Source organism: Cyanistes caeruleus, chromosome 4 (assembly GCF_971803275.1).
Source record: "Cyanistes caeruleus chromosome 4, bCyaCae1.hap1.1, whole genome shotgun sequence".
Lineage (NCBI taxonomy): Eukaryota > Metazoa > Chordata > Aves > Passeriformes > Paridae > Cyanistes > Cyanistes caeruleus.
The window spans coordinates 34,255,356-34,275,841 of record NC_141704.1 but is presented as its reverse complement, the minus strand read 5'-3'; the positions used below and the strand labels follow the sequence as shown (position 1 = coordinate 34,275,841).

Sequence of the window (20,486 nt, the reverse complement as noted above, 5' to 3'; positions counted from 1 at the left end):
CCATTTGTAGGCTGCCTATGACAGTGAGAGGAAGAGGTTCTTCAGTGTCCCTACATCATGAAAGAAGATAATACTGAGAAAAGGATTTGTGCCTTGCTTCGTTTAGCTTTTTACCTCCTCCTCACTCTAAAGAGGGAAAAAAACCAAAAGTTTGATCTTCCTACACAAGTTCTGTTTCCTCTATAAATGTTGTATAAGGAAAAACATTTCTTCTTCCCTACACCTTGCTGTTATGCACACAGGGAGGCTTTCTTGCAGTAACTATATTGGATAAACCATCTATTTTCTATTGCTGTCTCCTAAGCACTGCTGCTGCTGGGCAGGGATCCTCAATCACATTCATGCCTCCATCTGGTATTGCTGCCAGCTCTACTGGTCCAGCAGTGTAGAACAGTGCTGAATGTAGAGCACAGCTGACTTTTGGTCATTTGAGTTATACTTCAGTCTGACTGGATCAGGTCAACCCCATATATAAGCCTAACCTGTACCTTGAGTTACATTTCCTTCTCTGACGCATGTAGCTTTTCAGTAAAGATAAAGCTAGTTCAGTCTGATGCGTCCTAAACCAGATGTGTCATATCTAGGGTTATGGGAGAGAAAAACTCAGTGTTGCACTTCAACTAGAGAGGGCACTTGTAGGCAAGGCTTGCTTAAAGAAGTCCTATTACCTGGTGTGCTGCCTGATATAGCCCAGTACTGTGGCTCCACCTCCATCATGAGATCCATTTTGTCAAATTAGCATCCATCACATAACCAGATGCACAGGATCTCTTAACAAACCTTGACAAGTCTTGGAAAAACAAACTGTTCATTGCCTTTAAGATGCCTTTAAGACTCAAGGAAGTCAACTGCCTATTTACCCACCCTAGTAGTGAAATATGCTTGGGAAGTGAAAGAGACCATGGCAGCACAACATGTCTTCACATGCTCCAAGTGAAAATTATAACCACAAAAGCTGCCACTGCAATTTTGAGCTTGGAACATTTTCCAGATCTCTCAGAGTTAATACTGTGGAATGTTTCAGCAGTGTTTGTAGTCACAAATGTAGGATGGAAAAGCTAGTCCATAATTTTTCTGCCCACTGTTTATAAATACCGTATGTTCCTAATGTGGGATTTTCTTTTTCCTTCCCATTGTCTTCTTTATATGGTCTGTCTCAGATTGGGGTGAGGGGGATGTATTTTTAATGTTGTTTTATCATGGGAGGAGGTTTTTCTGTTGTATTTATTTGGGGTTTGTCAATATTTTTCAGAGTTACTTCTACAATAATGATACTTTTAACTTCAACTATGCCCAAGCCAAAGCTGCAATGGGAAATTTTAGTGAAGCTGAAGAGGTATGTATTTATTTTCTTAGAAAAATAGCAATGGAAACATTTTCCCCATATTTTCCCCTCTTTCCTTCCTTTTCTTCAGCCAGATCTTTGTGTTGGTTGAAAATAAGCACCTTCTGTGGAACATCTTCTTCCCCTTCTTAGGGGAACTGAAACTCTCAGTGAGAGCTATTCAGAAAAGATTATCTTGCTAATCTTGTAATGTGAGGTATACAGAGAGTCATGCTGCTTGTGGTGCATCACAAGAGTGCTTGCAGCTACCTCTAATTGATCAAAGAATGGCCTCTTAATCAGATTTTCCACGCTTTGTCTGGGATCCCAGGCACTCTTTTTGTTCAGACTGAGTAGGGCATGCTAAGTTTAAGACACTGAATAGTTAAGAGCTTCTAGGTGTCCCTAGAAATTTGTGTTTTTTAAAAAAAAATCATCCTCTGGGATATGTGGGAGGAAAAGAGGAAGTGCTCACTATCTTATTCAGCAGCATTCAGATGCAGCTGGAAGAGATTAACTTCTACACCCAGTACTTTTTTATGTCTGTGTGCAGCAGAAACTTAATTACAACTGAAATATGCAAAAGCAAATAGCTATTATGAAGGTGGAAGCAACATTTGCCACAAGACCAGAAAAGAAGACAAGCCACAAAAAAAATCCCACACCACATAGTCTAAAGTGAATCATATAGGTTTAGTTGGTTTGGGGTTTATGTTTTGTTTTGTTTTTCTAACTTTTTAACTATCCAGGTTTGTCAATAACAGAGCCCCCCTGGCTTTGCAACTTGTCTATCCCCTCAATCCCTACTCTCCCATCCAGCACCCTCACCCCTTAATTTCTGTGACCCAAAATTGCATCTCTCCTTAAGAAAAATATACAAAACTGCAAGGAAAATGGATATATATTTCAATTCAAGAAGCTTTCAATTAGCCTCATGAAAATCTTTCAAAACTATGCTAGCAGGCTATCTTGATTTCTGAAACTCCATAAAAATGCTAATGCTGTAAGTTTTAGCAGCAACTAGGCAACAAAGAAGCACAAAGTTCTAAACTCCTATTGATCTACATTTTTCCTCTTACATTTTTTAGAAGCAGTTCTATAGAAACTTATGTTGTATAGGTGATACATTTAAATACCAGAATTATATTATTACATTGATTCATCTGGCCTCATGTCTGATCTTGGGTCGTGATAACAGTTCCACATAAAGATCAGCCTTCCCCAGTGTCTCATAAACACATAAAACATCTACATATAGCACTTACTAAGTTATTTAAAAGCATACGTCCCTGGACATAAAATAAAACATATGATAAAGTGCTACTTATAGTGATAATGCTGCTTTCTTTTTATTTCTTCCCTATTACTACTCCTCCCCCACTAAATTAGGGAATCAGCAATATTTAAGCAATACAAATGTCAGTAATTTGTGTAAGTCACTGTTCCAGTACATACATCTATTCCTATAAAGGTATTGATTTTTGCAAGTAGCATCCAGTTTAGTTACAAATATACTTGAGAGAGGTATAAATAGCTTTTTTTTTTTTTTTTTTTGGAACAAATCCAAGTTATACATTTTAAAATGTATAACTTCCCCCATACATCCCTTTTTATGTAGACTGTAACAAACCTGTATTTGAAAAGTAAGGTCCAAAAGATGAATGCTTTGCCTGAGAACCTTACTGAAACTGAAATGGTTAGAAATGGCTTATTGCAGACCTGGAATGATCTCTGACATGTATGGAAGGAAAGTCTCATCTATATATGAAACTTCGAGTATTTCAAGAAGATGCTAATATAATTTCTTGCATTGCTTTCTAAATAAACACATTCCAAATAGCTTTTCCCACAGACCCAGTGTTCCTTTGTGCTGTTTGTGTTGCATGGCCGCCCACTGGCGCTTGTTCAGGGCAGGCCGCACCCTCTGCACAGCTTGGTGTTCTGAAGCTGCACAAGTCCCTTGTCAAACAGGGCACTGTGTGAATCCTCCACCTACTCCACACAGAGGGATGCCCCCTACACTGCAATTGCATACCCAAACCCTTCTCACGAGCAGTTCTTTGTGTGACTTAAACCTTATCTGTGTGTTGAAATGAGGAAGGTTTGCCTTCTGTTTGTTTAAAAGTACATGAGTGTATAATCTTCTATTTTCCTTCTTCCTGCAGGTGTTCCTTTTGATCCAGAGTGAGAAGATAAAAAGTGATTTTGTTTACCTTAGCTGGCTGGCTCGTTGCTGTGAGTCACTTTACTCTCAACATTGCAGAATACAGATCCTCCTCTATTGCGTCAGTCTTGGCAATCCACTTTCCTAATTGAATTTAATGTTGTAGGTGGATTCAGGACTATGAAAGTGAAAAGCTGATTGCACTAGTTATAGTGTGGGTGGTTATTGCACCTTTCATACATCTGGCTTTTATAAGCAATTACTGCTTCAGTGCAATGCTGTTACAGTACTGTCAGTGCAGCTTCGTCCTGACCAGTGACCCTTTTTCTTCTCAATTGTCTACTCAATTGCTTGAGTGAAGACTTTCTGTCTTAAAAGACTGAGATATAGCTCTAGAATGTTCAGAGTAAAACACAAAATAGAAGCATTCATACTGGGTCAGGCTCAAGGGTCTGTCTGCCTTCAAGGTTAGCCAATGTCAGATGTCTAGGGAAGAAAGGAATCAGGCAAGCATACATGGTATTTTTCTTCCTACCATGTTACTCTACATGTTGTCCAAACTCCTGTGGCTGAGGGATATCCTTTATAATCTCCAGCATGTGTTTTTCTTCCAAAAACTCTTAGAAGTGTTCTTTACTTGAATTTCTTTGAATCCAGGAAACTTTTGCTGTGTTTAATATTCTATAGCAAACCTTATTTACTTTTTCTGAACCAGTTTTTAAAACATTGCAGGGTACACCCCAGTACAGAGACAGCTGCAGTGCCACATACAAAATAGTCTAGAAGTGGGCTTTTCTAAGGACTCGAGTCTGAGACTCCCTAGGCTAATTCATTTTTCTTACAGTGCCTCAATACAAAAATGTTTTCTTATCAAACCATTTTCAGCAGTTATACCTGGAATGTAAATATGTATGCTTTGGGTTGTTATGCTATACTGCAGATGTAGTAAACATCTCCTAACATGATCTTTCCAGACAGGCAGATCACACATAGGGATGCCTATCTATGATTCTGTTTTAGGATATGCCAGTTTATTTCCTTTTTAATTGAGCTGCAGTTCCTCATTGTATTTGAGTGTTTTATATGTGAATGCTTTATTTGAATTTTTTATGGGAATAATGAATATAGTTATCTTTTTGTGTCAAATATGTAAATAACTAACCAATCACTTTACAATACATTAATGTCAGAGTACAATTACAGATTGAGTAGTAAGCAATTCAGTGCTGAAATATTTCCAAGGGGCAAAAAGTACCAGGGAATGCAAGACAGAATGTAATTTTTTGTTTAGTGTTATAGTACTATTTATACCAAATTCTTCTTGAATAGAAGGTCAACAAACATTGAATTAGCACAGAACTTCATTGCTCTAGATAGATCGGTGTTGGAAATTGAGAACTGGCTATTTACCACTGTATATGGTATCTGAAGCTGATGAGAGATTTGATGTCTTGCTGCCTCCTAAGTGAGAAGAGTCTATAAATTCTGTGATTTTTTTTGTGATTGTTACATGTTTATTGTTGATTACTACCCATTCGACCTGCAATATAATTATAGACACAGTGGATACAGATATAACAAGCTAAACAGTCCTTCTTTTGAAAAAGCACAAGAGTGATCCTTATGTGAATAGCCAGGTACTCTCAGAGCCACTAGGAAGGCTTGAAAAAGAAAGGAAAACTTGCATTAAACAAAGAAACACAGAAATATCCATTCCACCTGCCACTGAATATTGTGCGTAGCATATTCTTTTCACAATTCCAGCTTTTTCTTGTTATTGCAGATATTATGAATAAGAAGCCACAGCTGGCCTGGAAGCTCTATCTGAAGATGGAAACCTCAGGGGACTCCTTTAACCTGTTGCAGCTTATTGCAAATGATTGTTACAAAGTGAGTTTTCTCTTTAGAGCTGGGTGTATGACATGCTAATTCAGTGACTGTACTAAAAGACATTTTTAGATACTTTTTATCATTGTCATCACTAGTGAACTTTCTTCTGTAATGGCAGGATGTCTAACAATGTGAATGAGTTGGCAAGGATTAGTCAGTATTTTAACCTACAGGCAGTCTTGATGGAGAACCCATGGATTAAATTGTTGGTAAATTACTGCATGCTTGAGCTATCAATGATGATAACAGTTGCTTCTCCTACTAGGGATTCATTATGGGTAGAAATGACAAAAAACTTTAAGGAAAAAATCTAGCATAGATTCAGCAAGATGCCTCATGCTGCCTCTTTTTTTTTTTTGTGGGTGGGACAGTATTGTGTTTTCCTTAAAGCTTGTAATGAGAGAGACTCCTTGTGATCTCAAAAGCAATATTCTAAAACTGAGAAAATTATCTCTTGTACATCTTTCAAGTACTCATTTACCATCTCACCCTAAAAGTCTAGTGGCTATGCCTCTGGTGTTTCCTGTAGATGCAATTTGTGAAAGCAGGTTGATAATCAGACCTCATGTAAAATCTCTCTCTAGATCATTTAAAGTCTCACTTAAATCTGTTGATTGCTTTGTCTGAATTCTTTTCAAAATCTTCTTGTCCTGAAGAGGAGAAGTAGCTCCACATTTTGTATTTATCTTGAGCTCTTAAAAGCTGCATTTATAGAACTAATTTTTTCAGCCTAGTTATATGTCTACGTATGGCCATAAATGACTGCTCCAAAATTGTTACTTAAGTATTATAATTCGTCTTTCTACACTAGCAGCCATTGTACCTCTTGAACTAAATGGCAAGGTCCATGTTGTTTGATTTTATGTGGCACTTTTCAGTTGTTTCTGAAACTTCACATTATATTGGAGGTCCGCAGACAGAGAGATGTAACTTAAGAAGGCAGTTGCATTAGGCTTTGCTCAACAGAAAACAGAATGAGCATGGATGGAACAAGGTCAACAGTGTTCTGAGTGCTGGTGCAGCTGGATTACTCATTGCTGTGCTGATAGAAATTGTTCAGTGAGGAAGTTGGCATGCAGGATTTCATGCTAATTTCTCAATGCTTCTTATGCAATAGCCCGTCTTGTCCATATGAAGAACAGCAAATGACTTGGGGTGAAGCATTTCCTAGATTTATGTCAGATAAAAGGAGAACATTAAATCTGTATCTGCTTAATAGAACTAGATCAGATACTAATTTGGATAGATCAGTATTCTAATTTTTCTTTTTAGCTGACACATCTGATAGTGTTCATACTCACTATCTTTATTCCCATACATTTAAGTGTTTGCCAGTCACCAGTGTTTAAAATCAACATTTTTTTGAAGAGAATTATTACTCATCCTGTAATACCAGTGTTTCTCTGACTAAGGTTTCCAAATGTAGCTCCCACAGCCTGCACTTTTTTCTCTGCAGCCTTCCAGCTACCAAAGGATGGGGGGCTGTGTTCAGTCTACCTTCTGTGATCTGTCATGGGAAGATGCTAGTCACAAACAACAAACAACATCACCCTTCAGGCTTGCCCAAGTGGAGAACACTCACACAGCCCACACAAGATACGCTATGCTGACTTCAAAAGACACAGTTAATCTGGTCACTCCTTTTGCATTGACTGTTGCCAAGCAACTTGCTCCTGGTTCCCAGTTACAAGTAGAGAACCTAAGGGAGAAAAGATAGGGTACACACTGTATTTTCCTATGCTAAGAAAAATTTTGGATTATAGGGTCACTGAATTTTCTTTTGTAATTGTATCAGCAAAGAAAAAAGTTTAAGGTAAACCCAGGAGATAATATGTGGCCATGTCTACATGAGGAAATGTGATTTCATTTTCAAATGTCTAGATTAGTTGGAGGTTGATATTCTGTCAAGGGTTTTGGTATAGTTGGTACGACAATAGATAAGGGCACCTCAAAAAAAGATGTTATAATACCACCTGTTTCCCATTTTCCTAACTGCAATGTCCCTGTTCTGTGTCACTTGCGGCCTGCAGAAAAACAGGAAAATGCATGTTGCTTCTACAACTTACTGCTCATTTCAGAAAACTGAGCTCAGTGTTCTCAATCCCCTTCTGAAAGGTGGTCAGGAATAATGTTTCACTTTCTGTGCAGATGCGTCAATTTTACTATTCAGCCAAAGCCTTTGATGTTCTGGAGAGACTGGACAATAATCCTGAGTACTGGGAAGGCAAGAGAGGTGCTTGTGTGGGTGTATTTCAGATGATCATAGCTGGCCGAGAAGCAAAGTGAGTATTCTGTGTTGTAGCTGAATTAATTTTGCTTTTTTCTTGTTTTCAGCTAGCTGTACGCCAGAATCATAATCTCAGCTTTAGAACTACATATCATCTTCCAATCTTTATTGACCTTTCAGAGTAGAGACACTCTGTCCAGAGGCTCCATATGCAGTCTTCAACTTGAAGTGTCTCCTGCACACCAACAGTTATAGAATATATGGTAGAGAATAATTTATGAGCAATTGCTGTGGACTATAAAATACCAGAATACTGTCATCATCATCACAAGGAAAAGCTAGGTTATAAGTGTAGTAGTATGTTCATGAACTGGGGGAGAACAGCATAATTTCATGTTGATGGTGTAAGAATGGAAAACTATCACATGACATTTTAAGAACTAAGGAAACATTTACTCAACATTGTCGGAAGGACATGATTTCTCTAAACAAAGAGTAGATGAGACTGTGTTTTCATTAAAATTTGCCTTCTGAAGGTACATTGACCATGTCACATAAATATACTTATTGATGAAAGCTTAAAGGAAGTCATCTGTGTTACTGACGATTTCAGTTTTGTCCCATTTCACTGGATGGGGGAATGAGAGAGAGTACTGAAACTGTATTTAAGAGCTGCTCCCTTGAGAATATTCTGCTGTGATGCCAGATGGCCACTGTCCTCTGGCCAAAGTTGCTGTGTCCTACATGACTGGTAGGTGTGTATCTTGGCTTCTACACCTTCCTTCTTTTCACTTTTCTGCTGGAATAATCTCATTAACTACTGTACCTTTCAAGTGTCCTTTTCATCTTCCAATCACTGCAGCAGATGCGGTGAAATACACAAAGCTTGGCTGTTTCTCAAAATATGCACTTAAGTTCCTACTTTAAACCAACTGGCAAACTGCAACAGGATTTATATAGGTTTAATAATAATAGGTTTATTCTATTAGGAATGTTGATTTCCATGTTATTTGTGTTTGTATGTATTGTGTTATGTGTGAAGTGCTTTGGCAAAGTAAAGCTTGATGTTGCCATACTGAAGAGTAGCAAATAACACTAAAGATTTTTTTTTTCAAACTTCGGTTTGTTATGGGGGACAATTTCACAAGAGTGAGGGTATGTATACAAATACACACATATGCACACACTAAATTAATTACATTTTGGTGATTTTTTTTTCTTTAACTTATAATTTCTTTACAATTGTATACAAGACTTTTCCATTGGTTGCTTTTTTTGTCTATGGGATCACATCTAGAGGGCATTTTAACCTATTCCAGCAGTGCAGATGAATGGACCTCTCACCTCAGAGGACCCATGTTTTGTGAAATAGTTTGATGTAAGCAGTTTGTTGTATCAGCTGGGTCTAACCCTCACTTAAATCTTTGCTTTTCACCTTTGCAGAGAAACTCTGCGGGAAGTACTGCACCTTCTGAAGAGCACTGGTAATTCTCAAGTGGAATACATTGTTCGCATCATGAAAAAGTGGGCCAAGGAGAACAGAGTCCCTGTTTGAGTCAGTGTCACAAAATGAACTAGGTCAGTTGCTACTGTATGTCTGGCTGCAAGACAAGGGTCTTGTTCTCCTGTGCATTCTGGGCATCTCCTTCCTTGCAGGACTTTAGGCATTCAAGCAGGTTGACATAGCTGAGGAGGAGTGTCCTGCAGTGAGATTCAAAACATACAGTATGTTGGTTTTTTGGGGTTTTGTTTTTTTTTTTTTCTTTTAATTAAAACTTTATTGGTACTTTTTCTGTTGCACCACTCCATTCTTTGAAAAAAGTTTCATTTTTTTCAATAGTAGTTTCAACTGTCCACAAATCAAAATGCACCTCAAATGTTCCCCTAATTCCTCCACAAGAGTTACTGAACTGCATGGTGGGGTTTTTTTTCCCAGCAAGCCTTCTGGCCTCTGGAAAAGAATAATTTGTTACATGATTCAGACAAACCTTCAGCAAGTGATGGAATGTAGCAAATGGAGATCGTGACAGTGATACCACTAGGCATTACTAGGGTATTGGATAATACAAAAGGCTTAACATAGAATCATATAATCATAAAATGGCTTGGATTGGAAGGGACATTAAAAATCATCTAGTTCTAACCTGCCATGGGCAGGTACAGCTTTCACTCAGAGCTGTTCAGGTGCCTCAGAGCTTTATCCAACCTGGCTTTAAATAGTTCAAGGGATGGGCCATCCACAACCGCTCTGGATAGCTTGTTCCAGTGCCTCACCACCCTCATAGTAAAGAATTTCTTCTAAGCTAATATCTAAGCTAAATGTAATCTCAGTTTGAAACCATTTGCCCTTGTCCTGTCACTACATGCCCTTGTGAAAAGTCTCTCTTCTTTAGGACTTTTATAGATTACCTGTCTGGGGTAAAATACAAACCATATTCTGAGGAGTATAATTTTCTGGATTAATTTCAATTACCAATACCCTAATTTGGAGGTTTTTTCTCTGTAAGGATCTCTTACCTTTTTCAGAGCATGGAGACTTATTTGACTGTTCAATCTCACTTTAAAATTTAACACTCAAAACATTTATTCATGTTAATATAGTTCACATGAGAACTTTAGTGATCTGATAGATAAAAAGATCTTCTGATTTCTTTTCTTCAGCATTTACCACCATCATGAGCAATATATTCATTATACTTCTGGATTTATTATAGTCTCCTGTTTTTTTAAGGAGAACAGTTCAGGGAATACATAATTCTGAGAGAAGGCAACAGTTGTAACATAAAAATGTGTTATACATTTGGTAGTAAAAAAATTTGTATATTATTTGTAAAAGGAAGCTTTACATTTTATAAATTTGTGAAATACTTAAGAAGTATTTTTTTTATCTTTTGAGGGGGATTCAGAATACCATATTCTCTACTGTCTGTGCATTGATTAAAGCTCTTATTTGAATCTACAGTTGAATGTCTGATTGGTCTGTGTTGCTTCATACTGCAGAAGTTGAGATAGTATTTTCATTTTGCTATGGAAGAGGGCAGGTTTGTGGCTGGTTGTTAAGTGCATGTTCATCAGTCAGTTAAAGGCAAGCCAATGGCCTTGGTCCTGATCTTATGGTAGTTTGCTGAAACTAAGGCAACTGTGTGTATGTGGAACATTCACACCCTTCTGCTATATCATGTGTCTGGTTTTACTGCTTTAAGCAAAAAATGTGGGTATTATTGTTCAGGTGTTTAGAAGTACATTGATAGTTGTGGTTACTTGCACTTAAATCTAGAAACTGATCCATCACACTAGCAACAATAAGCCTTTCAGCAGGGGCAGTGTTACACTCATTCAAAAGAGGTGTGAAAGAAGCAGTATTTTCACTGAAAGCAGTTACAAAACACTTCACTCGTGAACAGCATTTTTCATTTCCATCTCAGTTTAATTAAATTGGAAACAGATTGGGAATACAATTATGAATCTTGGTACAAAGCTTCAAAAAATCATGTTGGTCGCTTTGTAGCAGATGTTAAATGCATCTAATTACTGCCTTTATTGAAGCTTAACCTGCAGGAGAGCTGAAGAGCATCCAAATCCATTACAAACCATTTTACATGTTGGTTGAACCTTCTGAAGTAAGTGTGATGACTTTGCAGCATAAGGGCTTGGGGAATTTTAAATTCTCTCGTCTGTAATCAGGGAAGAAGTTTTTTTTTAAAACCTCACCTTTATTTACTGTAGCCATAATGTCATATTTGATATGCTAAATAACATGGGGTTTAGCACAGTGCATTTTATTGAGTGGTAATAAAGCTTTTATCATTTAAGATATAACAAGGGGACTGCAGGGCTTTGCCTTCAGCAGTGATGAAATAAGGTATTTTACATAATGTCTTAGGGTCTTGGTAATAGAAGAGATATGTAGGTATTATTAAAATGCAGAACAAGAAAAGTACTGAAATACTGATGTTTATTTTACCTTAGAAATACATCCAGAATGTGTGTTCCATTGTTTAATCTGAGATCATATTCAAAGAACAGAGATGAGAAGTTGCCTTAGCTGATACAGAAATGAAAGGTAGTAAAGAATAGATAAAATTTTATCCCTGTCCATTTCTATATTTCCCTAAACTGTGGAAATGTAAGGAGTCAAGGTACTCTAAATAGGATGGCTGGGGATGAAGGTAGATGTGGAGGAAAAGAAGAAAAGTGACCTATTGAGCAAGTAGGCAGTGAAGAATACATGTGCAGAGTCAGGGAAATGGATACATTTATTGGGTCAGGACGAAGCAAATTGAAACAGTGGCATTTCAGATAATGCAATGAAAGGAAGACTAAGGCAGAAAGAAATTGCTGCATCATTATAATTTCAATGAAGAATATGGAAATTAGAGTTATTTCTTATATTCTGAGTAAGCATCTGATTCTGGAAAAATTAACTACAGAGAATGCACAGAAGGTACTGTGCTAGCAATCACAGCATTAATAGTGAGTAGTAGAGAAAGCCAAACCCCAAATAGTAACTGCTTTTAGTTGGGTGCTGGCCCATTCCTGATGGATAAGAAAGTCAACCTTGAATTAAACTTGTTAATACCTGAACAGCAGTTATAACAGTAACATCTAAGAGAATTAAACTGGAGGCAGCAAGTTCAGTGTGAAAGAAAAGTCATGTCACATTATAGCTCTGGACTGTAAGCAGGCATTTAGGTTTATGTGGTTCCCTTGGCTCGAAGCTGGCTCATTGATCTTCATTTCATGTCTGAGCGTGAATGAGGAACTTGGCTATTAGGTACTCAGACACAAAGTAAACAATCACCTAAATGGCTGTTGCTGCCTGTAGCTTCACTATATGGGAGCTGTACATACATTGAAGAAAACATCTAGATTTTGCCCACTGGTTTACTCTTTAACCATTTTTTCTCTGTATTATCTCCAGAAGTAACTTCCACTCCACTACATTTGAAGTTTCATTTCCAAATTTCCCTCTTCCCTTTCAATCTATTTCACGGTCATTGAATAAGTAGACAATTGCATGAAAGTTTTACCAGCAACCTCAAAATCAAGCCATTAATCAACAGCTAGATAAGCTGGCCTGACTCTACATAGTGCAAGATGGTAGATTTCAGCAGTGTTGAATCCAGTAACTAACTCGACTAACCATAAAACACTTCCCAGAAAAACTTAGAGTGTTGATTTGAAGATGGATAATGAAAAATCCATAGTTTTATTTTTAAATTTATTCAAATAGTTAAATCATATTTGCTTTTTTAGAAACTGTACCTTAATTCTAAATTTAACTTGTTTAGCCTTGTTTTCTAATATTCAGTTCTTCCAATGTTCATCATTGCTGTTTGTTATTAAATCTTGGTTTGCTTTTTGCAAAAAAATTGGTTTGCTATTAAATTCTTTGGTTTGGTTTTTTGATGGTTTTCTTTGGAGGTTTTTTTTCATCTTTAGGTATACTTAAAGTGCAGCAAGTAAATTCTTGTTTGTATGAAAGACAGCTTCCCTTGTAAAGGTGTTTTGCAGGCTGGAACACTGGCAGTTGGTTTGTCAATAGATTTTTTTTTTTTAAAACATGGCTGTTTAGCACTGGGCATAATTTATCTCTGTATGTAGCATTGGAATATGCTTCTCCATAGTGCTGCTTTCTCCTGCATGGGTACTCAAAGACTGATTCACCCTTTTTGCTATATTATCACGGGGGAACCTTGCATTAAACTGGTTCTTGGCTGGGACATGATATCTAGGATTTTTCCAGAACTGGCATTTTCCAGAATACAGTCTATACTTTGGAAGAGACAGACTACCTTTTGTTCTACAAAAACACAATTTGTTCAAATTGGCTCAATTTTCCAGCTTGTGCAGACCACTCTGCATGACTACTTATCCCAAATAATTACTGGTTTGTTTCTCTGTAGCTATTTATTAGCACAGTTTTACAGCTATATCTGGGTCATCAAGAGGTATGTTGGATCCTCCATTCTTCCAGGATCCCCAAGACTTCATTCATTCAATTCATTATTGATGACTGATGGCTGCTTTTCATAATTTGCCAGCCTCAACTTATTTAACATGTACCTTACACATATGTTACTATGCTATTCTTTAAAATTAGGTATATGACATCAGAAATGTATGCATTGCACTTGTAGGAACAGCAGTATTGTTATATTCAGCTAAACTTGTAAAAGATCCATGTCATAGGATATACTTCCCATTCATTCTTTATTAGATGAGCCTTTCAGCATCCCAGAGAGTCTCACAGAGTGCAGTTGCTCAAGTCCTTTTGCATAATTTGAAACAACTCTTTTTTTGGCCCTGCAATCACATTTAGCCACACACTAAAAGGTTACCTTTGACTTTGTAGAGTTTAAGCTTTCATTTGGAACAAATAAAGCAGGCATTTCACATCTCTGGACAAGGGACAGCTCCTAAATTCCTTATAGGTCTTGCTTAATTGACAAATTACACTAGAATCTAGTAATAGATTTAAAAATAAAAGTAATGTCTGTGTTTAGTAAGAGCTGTGACTTTTGAATAGACACAGTGTATTCTTCAAATAAAAAGAGAACTTCTGTTTCAGCTCATACTTACATGCTTGAATTGTGCTTAGTTGCTCTACATTGTATTATTCTCGGTAATTCTTTAGAAGAATTTAAAATATTGCAGTAAAATAAATAATGGTCTTTAATATGTTTTTACAATAGATCCTCAAGACTGTGGGTCTCCAGTTATTTGAAAAGGAAATATGCTGTCTCACAGTTTGTAGTGATTATCAAATACAGCTCAATCAAACTAAAAAGTGGGATACTATGTATGCTGTTCCATGAACCTAGGAACTGTACTGAGTATTTTGCAGCCTTAAACCACATTTTAAGCTGGTCCTTAACTGGAGATGAGTGGTGAGCCTTAGACTTTACCTTGATCACTGTAAGCAACTTCCATGTGGTCAGTTCTGTGAGAACACACATGCAACAGTGCAGAATTATAAAAGGTAACATTTTAAGAACACATGTAATAATGTGAATATTGTTTACATCATGTAGAAAAGAACCATGCTCCGATTCCAATGAGCTGCATTGCTCATTGTAACAGCTACAATTTTCTTGGATGATTTTGTCTTTCTTAGGGAAAGCATGATGGGATCATAATGCATGTCTACTCTAATGCTACTTGTAGTCTTTTCTTGCTTTACATTAGTGGATGAGGCCATTATATGGCGACCCATTATGTGACAGAACTCAGTTTCTTATTTTGCAGAGCTGGTGAATTAACTCATATCACATGATATAATTGTGTCTCATGAATCCATGTGTGGAAGCAAAGAAAATGTTACAAAAATTAAATTACAAAACCTGATAAACCAAGTCATAAACTGTCTGGTATATTTCCATACTGATAATTATCCTAATGTTTTCCTTCTACTAGCTCAGTCTTACTTTTGTTTGACTTATTCATGATGCCACATGTGCTGAACTTAGCCATTACTGAACAAACTGAGAAGCTCTCTATATAAAATTGTGATGGTTTTCCCCACCATTTAAAGGCAGAAGAGCTATTTTCCAGTCACAACAAAGTAATTTCTGAGGCAAGCTTTACAAGACTCCCAACTCAGTTTAGCCACTTATTCTCAAGCAGGTTTTATCACTGTGTCCACTTTTCATTCTGCACATTCTTGTTCCCTGCTGAGTGTTTTCCCTTCCCATCTCCCCATTGATGTGATGGGCCTTACAGAACTACCAGACTACTGCTAAGGTACTGCTGTTTTCCACTTCTCCCTTCCTCCCCTTGCACCACCTCTCAGCATGACTTGCCTCACTCCCACTTCACAGGCATTCAAGGCAAGATATTTTCAGATTTGTAAAATGCTAAGTCCTGTGGAAGACTAGAAATCATCATGACACTAAGAATAACTCAGTCTCTTTAATCAGTGAGGAAGTGTTCAGGTAAGAGTAGACTGTACTGTTACTTACCAATGTCAGGGGTAATTCTATTAAGGTCAGAAAAATGGCATTTGAAGTAAAACTGTTACACAGAAAATATAGGTTGTTTTCACAAGCATTTTGGATAGGTAGTGTTCACTCTCGTCTTAAAATTGTCACTTCTATTGGTGCTATTTTACACTTATTTTAATATGCTAAAAAATCTCCACATTTCAAATCTTTTGAGGTGGAAAGAAAATAGTTTTAAGGAATTTCACTTGTCTATTTAAATTATTCATGTATGAAAAATCGTTTTTCATATGTAATTTTTTAGTTGCTATTTTTAATGCTGTGGCAAATCAAAAGCTTTATGTTGAATCTGCAAGTTCAGTATGTAGTTAATTCTTGGTGATAAATATGTGCTTTGCTTTTTTGAAGGCAATTTGGCTTGGAAATAAAATCATAGAAGTATGAAAATGCTGAACTGCACATGCAAAGTATGCTTCTGACTATTCTGATCATAAGCTTGTATGAATGTTAAAAATGTGGTAATTTGTTTATGCAAAGACTCTCAGCTGTCTGTGATAATGTGCACTTGCCTAGGTGTGGAAGTTACATCAGTAAAAGCAGTTTCCAAAGTGGTGAGAGGCATTAAAAAACTTGGTTAGGAAATTGGAGTTTTGGTAAAATCAGTCTGAAAGTGAAAGGAAGAACAAAAAAGAAAAACATTTCTTCAAGGTCACAGCAAATATTATGTTGTACGTCTTTACAACTTTTAGAAAGTTGCTTTGCCATCTACATATATATATTACATTAAATTCTCCTTTTTGTGAGGATGAACATTGCTTGGCAAGTGTTGCCTGAACAGTAACAGTAACTATATTACTAAATTATAATATTTTAAAATACATTACAGGATTTAATAAAAATAAGTTTCCTATAATTATCACAATATTTATATTTCACTAAAAACTAGAAAATCTCACCATGGCAAGTGACCAAGGCTTCTCTAGCTAGCAGTCTGCGTGAGTCTGCTCTCAAGGACACCAAGAGTGTTTGTCTCATCCTGGGTCAGCACCCACAAGAGAAACCCTGAGCAAGGGCAAATCTGTGGCACATTACCTTTTGTACTTCTGAGAATTACTTCCAGACCCTTTTGCCTCATTAAATAGCATTACTACTGCTTTTAGTGTAGAAATTGCAATTCAGACTGAGAACTCCCCACCTGGCTAGTCCTCCTTGCTCGTGTTACAGGTGGGTGGCAGAGCTACAGGAAATCATGACTCCTATTCTTGTGTGGCTTTCATTACTATTGGGAGAATAAAACTGGCAGACAACAATACTGAGATAAGACAATAACCTGACTCCGAAGTTTCAGAAAGCCTGGTAATCTTCGGCTGCCTCCAGGGGTGCTGGCCTGATGGAACAGGCTTTTCATCGGAGATAAGCATCCCATGCCACAAGTATCTTTAAAGAAATTGTGCAAATGAGGAAAAAAGTGAGAGACAACTCCCCAGAGCACATAATCCCTAAGTCTCTGTAAACATCTAGGTGTTTTACATTTTCAAATGAGCAGGTGTGAATCATAAAAGAAATAAGGAAGTCTATTATTTTCAAAGACTGCTCCTCTTCAGTTTTAAACTGCTTAGGTATGGTTTAAGTGACAGTCACAATCAACAGGCAGATGCTCCTCAGTTTAAGTTTCTTTGCCAATTCACTGAAGTCTGCTCCCTTTCTATATACTCGTATTTTTAGGGAAAAAAGTGTGTGTGTGTGTGTGTGTGTGCGCGCGCACGCACGCGTGCGCGTGCGCCCACGCATATTATTGGGTACTCCTCTACAAAATCCCTTCTTTGTTTTTTTCTGATGTAATTTTATTGCTATTCTTTCTACCTACACAAAAAAAAATAATTTAAAAGTCCAGGATTTCAACTAAAAGGTTATTTTAAAGAACCATTGAATCGTTCAGGTTATAAAAGACTAAAAAACGTTCATTGAATCCAACCATTTACTCAGCAATACCCTAGCCACCATTAAGCTATGTCCCTAAATGCCACATCTACACATCTCTTAAATACCCTCAGGGAGTGTGAGTCAACCACTTTCCTGAGTGGCCTGTTCCATTGCTTGACAACCCTTTTGATGAAGAAATATTTCTTAATATCCAATTGAAACCCTCTTTGGTGCAATTTAAAGGCAACTTTATCTTGTCCAATTCCTTGCTATTTTGATAATTCAGTGACTTTAATTTTCTTGTGATCACTTAGAAGGTAACTAATTTTTTTCCCCTCTGTTTTTTCTTTCTTCTAAGTAAAGAGTAAACCTGCAAAGAGGAATTTCCTAGGGATTCACTGCTTGGCAGAGAAAACATCTCAGGGGCTGACATCCCCAAATTAACATAATTTAAGACAGAGTCCACACACCACCTGGAATCACTACTACTGTAAAAGTTTACAGCTTATTTGTCAGACTCAGTACTGAGTTCGCCCTTAACACTAGGAAAGCTTAAAGAGAAAAGTTGCATGCATGCTTCAGCAAGAAATCTTGACACCAGAAGCAGAAACAATTAAGTAAAAAATAAGATGTAAGTAGAAAAGCGTTCTTAACTTGTTAGCTACAATTGATTTTCCTACTGTTATCCAAATAAACAAATTATCTGTGTTCTGCTTCGTAAATGCACCTACTTAAGAGCTGATGTTTAATGTCTTAATGTTTCATCTTCTCTCCAGGCTCAAAAGATGTTCCCACAGCAGCTTCTCCAAGCAGCTTGCTCTTCCTTGGCAAGGATGCAAGTCTTCTTTCCTTTTTCTCTCTCTGCTTTTTCTTCCTAACTTGCAACTCCATCTAAACAGAACTCTTGAGGCTTTGAATTTTCTCTGAGGTTTGTCTAAGACAACAGTCTTATCCTATGTATTAGTCTAAAGAATGTTACAGTGTTCTATAGGGCATAGAAATCATCAGTCATTCAGAACTTGTGTCGGCTTTAAATTTCTCATTGAGAAAATTCTTCTGAACAGCACAGATGATAGATACCCTAACACCCCCACCTTTGGTTGAGGAACTCACACTACCATGACACATCCTTTCCTGTAAATCCCTTTACTTCTTTCACATGAAGACTTGCCCTGATTTCTAGCTTATGTAAGATAAAAGCCAACATTTTGTTTTTATCAGCTACCTCCGAGATACACAGTCATGCCATTTATGTTGTTCTAACACAAAACATGGCGTTGGAAGACCACTCCTCATCTCAGCAAGTGAGCAAAAGATGCACCTAAATCCACTTCTAGGGGTAAAAAGTGCTTCCAATTACAGGAGCGGTAACTACTTTTTGCATAAAAATTGTTGCCATTTAAAAAACCTCTTATTGCCATTGAAACCTTGCACTTTTGGTCAGATTTGTTCAAAGCATTTCTTAAAGCTTTAGAGAGGAGTTCAGTGTCTCTTGGGCTCAAATTATCCAGAAAGTGAGGCTTGAGCAATTCAGAGGGAACAAATACAAACGTATGGGATAAATTTCATTATCACAGTTTCCCTGCCTTGAAATTGTTACAAATGAGTATTACTGCCTTGTCAAAGGAGATCCTAATTACCTGAAGCTAATGCACACAGCCTTCCTAGAGTAAATCTGGCGTTTCTCTACCTGCCTACAGTCCTTCCAAACTTCATACTTCTTAAGGCTGTGGCAGAGCTGCTGATAAAAGCTCTTAAATACATGTGCCTGAGGAAAGAAAGCTAGAGGTATATTCTTCAGGAAACAGTATTTTTACTTAAAAGAACAACAATAGGAAAAATATGAGGGGGGAGGATACTGCAGATGAATCAGTTTTCTAAATGATATGAAAGGCATTGGTGTTTCATTTTGGAAAAAAAGCAGGTGGTTTATTTCTTGATTCTGGATCTGTCAGGGTGCAACTTAGTAAAGCTGTAAGAGGAAAGAGAAGTTAAAAAAAAAAAAAAAAGCACACTTGAATTCAGAAATCCGTAAACAGAAAAATTCAAAAATTAAAAAAATTCAGAAATTCCATTAAACAGAAAACCAGCAATGCTAACCATGTTGTTGGTGCAGTGGATTCTTGTGATGCAGCAGCAGTTCTAGGAAAAGCTACAAAAACACCAACCTACCTGCAGCAGTATCATCTCCTGACACAGAAATGGAAGCTGCAGCTGCTGTGGCAGCAGTTCCAGTGAAAGGACCACAAGATGCATGGCTGAACCATAAGAAACCAAGGATATAGTGGGGAAGCAGCTGATGGTAAATGAGGATATTCTTACAAAAAAAAAAAAAAAAACAAACCAAAACACACACACACAAAACCCACAAAAAAACAAAACGCAACCAAGACTAAACCTGATAGAAGCATCTTGGAGACTTTTGAGCAGCGGAGATGTGACTGCCACTGGTATGAGCTGGCTGCCACTTTAACTGCTACCTCTAATGTAGATCCCAGTGCTCACTTTAAGGAGAGAACAAACTGCCATTCCATGCCACCTAAGCTTATTATGTAATATTATTATACAAGCAGATGTTTTCTCCTGCATTCCCATCCAAGGACAAGAGGCTCATAGCTCATGGAAGTAAAGTAATAGCCTTTGAAGCTGAAAACAAGCTCCCTGGAGACAGATATAACTGATGGGGACAGCTCTGCTTTCTGGTGGGACCCTGGGCCTGCTGCTGTGGGGTGTCCAGCCCAGAAGAAGCCACACAGTGGCTTCCATGAAGTCCAGGAGAGCAGTGACCACTGGTCTCTAATGAAACAGGGACAGCTGTGACTCTACCCCAGCCAACACGAACAGCCCAAAAGCATGAGAGTGCTACAGACAGAGAAGCCAGTCCAAGGCAAAGCAGGAGGATCCCACCTGCACCAAAGCAGGAGGATCCCACCTGCACCAAAGTAGAGGCCTCTGTGGTTTGCTGGTCTGTCTCTGTTGTTTTCTGTGTTTGAAACTAAGTCAGGTGAACAAACTGCC

At 37.5% G+C, this 20,486-nt stretch overlaps 1 protein-coding gene across 7 annotated transcripts in view; it reads left to right on the top strand.

The window, feature by feature from the left end:
• The window catches only part of IFT56 (intraflagellar transport 56), a 45,768-nt gene extending 35,202 nt beyond the window's left edge, over positions 1-10,566 (top strand). For 4 of the 7 annotated variants that reach the window (XM_086887628.1, XM_086887629.1, XM_086887633.1 and 1 more), the window contains 5 exons: positions 1,253-1,336; positions 3,490-3,559; positions 5,272-5,378; positions 7,527-7,660; positions 9,049-10,566. In XM_086887628.1, coding sequence (XP_086743754.1) covers positions 1,253-1,336; positions 3,490-3,559; positions 5,272-5,378; positions 7,527-7,660; positions 9,049-9,160 — 507 coding nt within the window. In that variant the 3' untranslated portion in view covers positions 9,161-10,566. The remainder of the gene's footprint in view (positions 1-1,252; positions 1,337-3,489; positions 3,560-5,271; positions 5,379-7,526; positions 7,661-9,048) is intronic. The other 3 variants (XM_086887630.1, XM_086887631.1, XM_086887627.1) reach the window with 1 other exon arrangement.
• Positions 10,567-20,486: the final 9,920 nt, after the last annotated feature.